General features: G+C 40.1%; 1 protein-coding gene across 1 annotated transcript in view; it reads right to left on the reverse strand.

The window, feature by feature from the left end:
• Positions 1–5,250, reverse strand: part of LOC108794868 (serum albumin-like) — a 17,690-nt gene extending 12,440 nt beyond the window's left edge. The window contains 4 exon segments of the mRNA XM_018565993.1: positions 947–1,152; positions 2,105–2,237; positions 4,568–4,631; positions 5,099–5,250. Of these exon segments, the coding sequence (XP_018421495.1) occupies positions 947–1,152; positions 2,105–2,237; positions 4,568–4,631; positions 5,099–5,177 (482 nt within the window). The 5' untranslated portion in view covers positions 5,178–5,250.
• Positions 5,251–9,149: the final 3,899 nt, after the last annotated feature.

The raw sequence follows: 9,149 nt of genomic DNA on the forward strand, positions 1-9,149 counted from the left end.
CTAGGATCACACTAATCCAGCACGTTATTATTCTGAGTTGCCCCACTCAAGCGGCGGCCATATTGAGTGGGGCACGTGAGATTAATAACGTGCTGGATTAGTGTGATACTAGTTCATTTTATTACTTCATTGCTGTGCTGTATGTGTATAGGCCAATGTAGTTGGATCTGTATGTGCGTTATATTTAATCAAAATTAATCGATTAAAAAGAATTTAGATTAATCAAACACGAACATTTTAGATTTCTCATAAGGAATCTTGTGAGTGGTTTTAATTTTTCTAAATAAAGCGCTTTTTAAACATAATACACGATGATCTTTTCATGTTTTTGGAACAACTGGGGAGGTGCAGATTTCTGGCTGTTGGGGAGGGAAGTATCGGAAGAGGACGAAAGAGGATAGATCGGAGGATGCTACTACACTGGCTGTTTTGACCGTCCTGAAAATACGGTCTTACTTTGTGGTGAGTGAGGATCTTTACATGATTTGGACTGGTGGATTTTTGGATAATATCCTAATTGAGGGTGATGAAAGAACAGAATTTTAAGAGTGTTTTGTCACATGGGCTTGATCAGACATTTTCAATTGAACGGATGATATTTTAACACTTGTGGACAATTATCTTTAATTTAACACAGTTGAAAGACATTTGCTGCATTTAATCTATGTATATTTTTCCTGCATTGTTTTGGATATGTAAGTTTTTTGGTTCATCTTTTGGCACAATTGATTGCTGCGCAATGCAAAAAGTATAAACACCACAACATGGCAGCATACACGATATGCTTCTATGTTGGTACCGGGATAAAAGTATGTTAAGGCACTTCCAAGAAAAAAATCAGTGGCAAGTCATAACAGGCAGGGATACAGGACTACTAAGAGCGAAAATGTGTGAGATTTCAATTGGGATCTAAGTTGGTAAATATTAAATATTAAAATAAGCTCACTAGGAAAAAGCATATGCTGGATGCTCTGTGTGTTCTTTGCAGGCTTCGTCAATATTTGGTATCTTATATTCCTCAATTTTAGCATCGCTATGTTCCATAAAACACTTGTTCCTTTCTGACTCCTCTTTGGGACAACACTCTTTAGTCCAGGGGTAAAGCTCCTCTACTTCTGCCTCTTTGCAAACTATGTCATGATACAATGTCATCTGTAAAAGCAAGAGACACACACAATTAAAGAATGCAGGTTAACACACACAGGCAGTTGAGTATTATTTAATAAACATTGGCCCAGGGTGAATGATAGATGGGGTAGCTAACTGGGCCGTTCCTGAAGGCACACACTCTCTTTAACAAACCTGTGTCCAAATCAGCCAAATAGAAATCTCTGCCCTAATAAAAATAAAGTTCCGGTACCTTAAAAGACAAAGGACCCACATGTCTCCTTATAGGAATGTATAAAGTGGTACAACCACAATATACTGCATATGGCACCATGCTGGAATCCTCTGGGACAGTTAAGTCGGGGCTATCAATGACACATTCCTTGCTTTATAAATACACCCCTAACAGTCCAGTGATGTAACAGGTTCCTTTCTAACAGCACAAGTTAAGGAAACGGAGCAAGTGGGGCAGCAGTTAACGCTGAGAGTGAACTTAAAGGAGAACAATGGTCAGGGCTTTTCCCCATAGTTCTCCTAAGGGTAACGGGAGGACACAAACTAGCGTCCTCCCATCACCCAAAGCTCAGTATACCGCGAGCTACAGCTCGCGGTATACTGAGACGCCACGGCCGGGACGGATCCCGACATTACTGTCTGGATCCACCGAGCTGCGTGAGTAACAGCTGGCTCTGCCTATCTAGATGCAGAGCCAGCTGTACCCGCCCCCTCCCCTGTCCGTTCCGCCAGTCAGCGCTGGAGGATCAGACAGAGGAGGAATCCCTGCAGGGAGCCATGAGTGACAGTCTTTAGCAAAACTAAAAAAAAAAACGTTTGGACTTTTGATAAACCTTAAGAATCTTCCTAAGCTTGCTGCCTCCATAGAGCTCAGTAGCATCATGCAAGCTGACTGCATAAGCCTAAAGAACCTCAATCTCTAAAAGGAAGGATGCAAGTGCTATGCACGTTATACTGGAAAAAAAAACCTTAAAAAGCATACCCCTGGTTTTTTACAATCAGCTTCTTCTGGATGCTCTATGCAGTGATCAACAACCTCCAAAATTTTTGCTCGGAGTTTTAGCTGTTCGTCCAGAGCGCATTGTTGGAAATTCTGTGCCAACATCACCAACAATCTGTAAGACATGACAGCATAGTAAGTAAATAAATAAATATTCTTATCATTGTGTTGTAGCATCTGTATCATTTATCTTAACTGTAGGAATGCACCAATGCCGGTACTGAGTATTTGGGCGAGTACTCGCCCAAATGCTCCGATACTAACCCCCGATACCGGAACTTCCGGTCAGAGGGAGATTTCCTCTGACCAGCAGTGCCACAAGAGAACATAGAGCCTACTTCCCAGCCAATCAAGAAGCCAAGCGGCGGGAAACTACTTGCAGTAAAGCCGGCTAATCAGCTCTGTGCTGATTGGACGGGAAGACAGATCCATGCTAGTGGGAGTACTGTTATTGGTACCCTGTATCGGCAAGTGCTGAAATACAAATATCGGTACTCATACTCTATACTGAAAAACCGGTATCTGTGCATCCGTACTAAACTGTGATATATCATCAGAACATATCACAGATCAGGGGCCATTCATGGAAGTACTAAGATAAAGACACTTTGCATTCTTTCTGAAACATCTAAGTATAACTACATTGGTTACCATCATCCAGACACCAGTTAACCTTACACTATCAGAAAGATAATGAAAATCACTGACCTTGAACTTGGCTGTATTCAGTTAGTGTTAACTACTTAGAAAGCCCCTGGGTTATGTCTTCCTGTGTGTAAGGAGCTGCCTGGTGGTAAATATGGCCCTTTCATACTTGGGCATATTTAGCTGTTCAAAGTTGGCATCAAATGCATGTGTTACTATGGCTGGATAATGGAAATTAGTTGTCACCTCCATTTTCCTGCATCTCTTCTACCAATATGACAGATATGACTAATTAATAGCTCAGTTAATAGCTGACACTAAACTCAGGAGTTAAATCTTAAAAATGCATTCAAGTACCTTAACTATTAACAAAAATGTTTCTTATTTGTGTATCAATCAGCTGTAGATCCTCCAATCATCTCTGAAAGGTGCTGGCACTGTCCTTCCGACTGGAAGGAATACCATCTCAAAAAAAATTAGTAAACTAAATGTGAGATTGTAGAAGTTAGGAAGCAGCTGTCATTTGTAAGGAGCACACGGAGCTCCTGGGATTTGTACATCTCTGTTTTAATGTATGATTTTGTTTTTATAGTGAGGCACCGATATCATTTTTGCAAGTACAAGTACTGATACTTGCCCAAGTACTCACAGATACAAGTACTGATACATTTTTGTTTATTGTCATGTGAAAGTTTTTCTAAAACAATACAGAATAATGATTTCAGGACAGTGGTGGAGCACCAGAGCCATGTCCCTGCTGCAACCGCTGCAACCATGGTAGTTCTCATGACAATGTCAAGTATGGCACTGGTATCTGAACTGGTATCTAGACATTCCTACTATTACTGAAAGCTTTTTATGCATTATCTGTTTTGTTCCTTGTGTTTGCTTTTTGTAGAGCTACAGGAGATGACTACACTTTTGAAAGGGGAATAATTATGATGATATTACCATACCTCCACAGCCCCCTCATTTTATCAATATCTGCTTCCATAAACTCATGTCAGGTATCATGTAGCTTTTCTTAACACAACTGTAACTAACTTTTTTAAGACTACTGTAACTGCCTGGTATTTTTCCTCAAAGAATACTATGCTTTATGTGATTGGAGGAGCAGGGGACTGGTGGAGATGTGACATCCTCTATCCTCCTATCACAGAATTCCTAATGTTCTTTGAGAAAAATAGAATGCATAATGTGAAAGGGCAAGTAGTGTGGACGGGTGCACATGCTGCAAAGTAAGATTGCAGTGGTCCTCCACACATAACATGCAGCTTTTTAATGATAATTTACACGCCCAGTGCGGTGTGTTAATTATCATTTTTTTACCCAGAGTGTAGTTTTAAATAAGACAAATGTTTAGCATGCAATGTTGATATATTAAATATTGATTATAATATGGTATTCCTATTTTCTGCCCTATAAATATGGCCAGTTAGAATATTTGTTTCTACTAGAACATTAACTCACTAACGCCTTTCTTTGCTACAATTGTTATAATTCAACTTTATTTAGACATATGAATTAGGCAATAAAAAGAATAACAAGACAGTGAAAAAAGGGTACTACACCCTAGCAACAAATTAGAAATGATGATTTAACTGGGCTCACTGCAATAATCTGAGATCTGATTGGTTACTGTAGGCTATGGCGTTTCTAAAAATCCCAATTTTTCTTTGCACTGTTATAATGACCACACCTTAATATTTTAAAAGCATTTTTTTCTAGCAGTTTGTATTTTTTCCAATTTTGGAAGGCTTACAGGAGAATATAAACACATTATATTATTAGAATACTTACAACTTTTCAACAGTTGATTTTCCTACTTGCTTTACGATATCGTCAATATGCCGATGATGATGTTCTAAAAAAAAAATAGATAAAAAAGGTAATAAATACGAAACAGTCTAACGCATTTTTCTTTTGGATAAAGTAGGGAAAGGCTGCACGCTGTATCAGGACATTAACGCTGCTATTATGTCCTTGTTGGGGAGATTTATCCCTCACTTCCTGTTTACATTATAGTTATCCCTAGACCAGGTGGTAAGGGGACACATGTTTCAGTTGAGGGTACCTGTAAGATGATTAGTCTCTGTAAAATGGGCACTCTGCCATCTTTACAGCAGAGAACAGGAAGATGGAAAGGACAGATCAATATATTGTATTCCCCTCTATTATGGCCCAAAGAACACATATGTTTGATACACAGCTTTTATGTGTGACTGACAGACTTACTCTTCCCTGGCTAGAAAAAGAGAAGAACCAGATGGGAAAACACTCAAGCATACTAAATGCATTCATAAAGATTGCTGCTCTATATTTCACTCTTACCATGATCTCGCTTCTGTAGGTGTCTTGACTCAGTTACTATGGTGAAAATCAACAGACAAACCAGAGTGACAAACTTCATGGTTGCAAATGTTTTATGGAGGATCTTTTGGAAGCCTAAATCAGCTAAGGAAAAGGCAGATATTTATACCATTTTCTGCATCCTATTTAGAAATAATTAACCACACTGGCTTTATAATTAATTTAAATTTGGCTCGTCTTTAGAAACATGTGTGATGGGTAAACACAATATTGAGTCAATTGTAAAACGGGCTTGAATTGGCACCAAATGTTTTGAAAGACCTTGTAGATCAGATATAATTTCACTGATAAAAGGCTTTGGTGATGAGGCTGTGAAACTATGAACAAAAGGTTAAGCAAATTGATTCTTGCTTATGACAGTATTACAGTCTGCGTCTGTAGCCTGATTTCCAAATGCGTGTAAAGGTCAAATAATGAGACACTAAAATATAGTATTCGCATTCCCAGGGGATAAACACACTTACAGTAATTTGAATATTCACCCCTTTGAACATTTATACATATTTTACTTTTACATTCTTAAACCAAAATTATTATTATTATTATTCAGGATTTATGTAGCACCAACAGTTTGTGCAGCTCTTTACAATCTAAATGGATTTAGTTAGACTTTAACAATTTTAAAGGCTTGCCACAGATTCTCAATTGAATTGATATGCAGGCTTTGACTTGGCCATTCTAAGCCATTCAGGTTCTTGGTTTTAAACCACATCAGTGTAGCTTTGGCTCTGCATTTAAGGTCAATGCGCTGACGGTGAACGTGTACCTTTGCCGAGTCTCTTTAGTCCTCAAAGACTCTTTAGTCTTTGAGGACTGAAACAGGTTTTCCCCTAGAAATTGTAGCACGTGATGCTACAATAACCATATTTCACTATTTGTTGATGCTCTCAGGTTGCTGGGCAGTGTTGGTTTTCCTGAGAGATATACACTGTATGAGGGCTAACGTTGCATACCTCTTTCTAAAATTGCAGTTTCTTGTCAATTCTGCTAAACTATTAGTTTGATACCCAAGCCAAGTATGTATATCAGGAAGGTCCAAGAAAAGTCAGAAGTCCTTATTTGTATACTTGCTCTTGGTTAGTGACTTAATGTGATGAAGCAAGAGGGTGAGCATGTGTATGGCTATGCCACACACTTTAAGTGGTACCAGGACCTTGGTTGACATCAGGGCAGGGGGAAGGGAGCAGCTGCATTGCTTTAGCATGCAAACCCTCTGACAATAATATAAACTCTGGCTTCTGTACAGCAAGGGAGTGAAATTAAGAAATAATGGTACAATGACAAATTGGTATGTGAGTACATTTACCTGCTATGTTTAACTTTATGTGCATGTGACGGTGACAGGTTATCTTTAAGGTAGGGTTTTTTTTAATAACCAAACTCTGACTGGAGTCTAGACTTGTTTCGATAACTCATTGCTCTTCATGATGCTGTTTGTTAAGATACATTCTCTACATTCTGGAACTTTACGGAAACAGGTGTTTTAAGACCACGTAACACTTCATTTGCACACAGAGGATCTTCATTTATTTAAAATAGAATGATGGCCTCCCATTGAAATAAATATTTACTGCAGCATATAATCAATAGGGGATCCGCACTTACGCGGAATCAAATGTCTGTTGATCCGGCCAGTGAAGTCCACCCAGCGAAGCTTCTCAGTGATACTGAAGCAATGATGCTGCACTGCTCCTGAGTTCAGAAGAGGGTTGCCACTCTGATGGATGTAGGCTGTGCCTGCTTGTACTAAAGTGAAATAGAAAAAAAATTGCAGGGGGCGTTATCAGAATTCTCACTGCTGATTCACAAGAATGTAGCTTGCCATTCAGCACCTGGCCATACCTTATGCTGCTAATTGATTTCTGGATAGACAGCACTATCTCTGAAACCCACCCACTGTGAGCTGCAGTTTTTAGAAGGGGAGCATGTAAGAGATAATTGAAGGAGGATTTAGTTTAGTCAGGGAAGGTAATGGAAGTTTTTTGAAACCTCCCCTGACTGAGCCAAGGCTTGTGCATTGCATAGTAACTGGATTTGGTTCTTGTTTAGGCTATCATGCAGAAGCCTTTGGTTGCACTTTAATTATGTGATTTTCAAAAGGCAGCTTTTTGCTCCACAACTTGCATGAATAGTCACAGCAAGGGTGGTGACTATTCATACAAGACATTATAGTTTTTTTGACATCAGCTCAGTGAGTTAAAATTCTAATTCAACACTAGAAAATGTGGAAAGTATTTTCAAATATATATGTATGTTAAACATGTGTAGCCCTCTTTTACACCCTTCTTGTACGATGTCTCAGTGAGAAGATATTGGGTTACTGACAAGCGACTTCAGTCCTTCACTGTGCAGCTGCCCTGTGTTCTGTATCTGCATACTGCGGACAGAGATCCACCTTCATGTGTTCATGTGGCCAAAAAGATTCCCCCACTCTGCTTCTTCTTTTATATACATTCTGGAACGGGACTTCCAAAAACAACATGCAAGGAGCAGGCTCATGACATAATCAATCATAGCAGCCAGAGTACAACAACATAAAAGCTTATGCACATGGGCAGCTGAGCCTGTGCAATCTACATTCCAGTGTATTTCCCCCCACCAGGGAGCCACAGGTGCTTCGTACAGCCTCCCATAGAATTCAGTGTCTGTACACGGGTATATATTAGTAGTTGCCTATGGCCCCGTATGTGTATGGACGAAGAAAACTTGTGTCCAGGTGTACATCCATATTTATACGCGGCTGTATGCAGTACTGGCGCATACCTGCGTACAGCCATTGACTTCCATGGGGGGGCTGTACACAGCACCTGTGACTCCTTGGTAGGGAAAAGGTGCAGCATTTACATGTATGGACTCCCATGTGCATGAAGCCCAAAGAATAAGGTTTCCATTTCTCCCCATCTCCCGGGGACAGACCCATTTTGAGGGGTCTGTCCCCTTCAAACAAGCGCCCCCCGTTATGTACTCAATGCAGTACCTACTCATGACCCCTCTACTCCATGCGTTACCTACTCATGAGCCCTGTACTCCATGTATTACCTACTCATGACCCCTGGCCTCCATGCATTATTTGCTCCTGACCTCATTGCTCTATGTGTTACCTACTCCTGACCCCTGCTCTCTCTGTTACATACACCTGATTCCTGCTCTCTACGTCATGCACTCTTGACCCCTGTGTTCTGCATTACACACTCCTCATCCCTGCAGTCTGTTTTACACATGCTTGACCCATAGTAGGCTCAGGGTTTATTTAACCATGTTCCCGCTGTCAATGCAATTTGAATACACACATGGTGCTTGCCGCATTATTATGACGCCATATAGTGCCCAGGGGAATTTACATCATCAATGTCTGCTTCTTCTTCCACAGGTCCGTTAAAATTGTTTTAGAGCATGCTAAAAATGAGGGCATAATTTTGTGGATGTGGCTACTAATGGGGTGTGGCTTATGTGTATGGTCAAACGTGGGCATGGTCAGTAGGGTGCCCCTGGATTTCATTTTGAAAATCTGGTAACCTTACCTAACAAGTGGCAGAATTTTTTTTTAAATGTACTTTTTTGTCATTAGAGCCAGTCCTCACTTTATAAAAGGTTGGGTTCCCTGCAGTCATATGTCATTGTGTGTTGGCGTAGTTTATATAGAGCTGACAGTCTGTGTAGGGAAAGTTAGTTACTATGCACTGCTGTATTGTGCTACATTATTGTGCAACATTATTGTGCAGTGGGCTACATATCATTGTTGTACAGTCCTTTTTAGGACTACCTTTTTGTGTGTGTCAGCAACAACTGTATTTGCTGTTTAGCTTCTGGGCCCCCTTGCAGTCATTTTATTTTTTATTTCTATTTTACATTTCTATTTTCTATTTTCACATTACATAGGGGTCTATTCACTAAGCTGCCAAGGGCAGCCGAGTGAATGACCGATCTGAAGTGAAGTGAGCCAAACACTGTTCGGCTATTCACTTCAGGCTGGTACGGCTGATTTCAGCCGTACATTGGCTGAAATAAACAA

Source organism: Nanorana parkeri, unplaced genomic scaffold, assembly GCF_000935625.1.
Source record: "Nanorana parkeri isolate BGI_ZX_2015 unplaced genomic scaffold, ASM93562v1 scaffold906, whole genome shotgun sequence".
NCBI lineage: Eukaryota > Metazoa > Chordata > Amphibia > Anura > Dicroglossidae > Nanorana > Nanorana parkeri.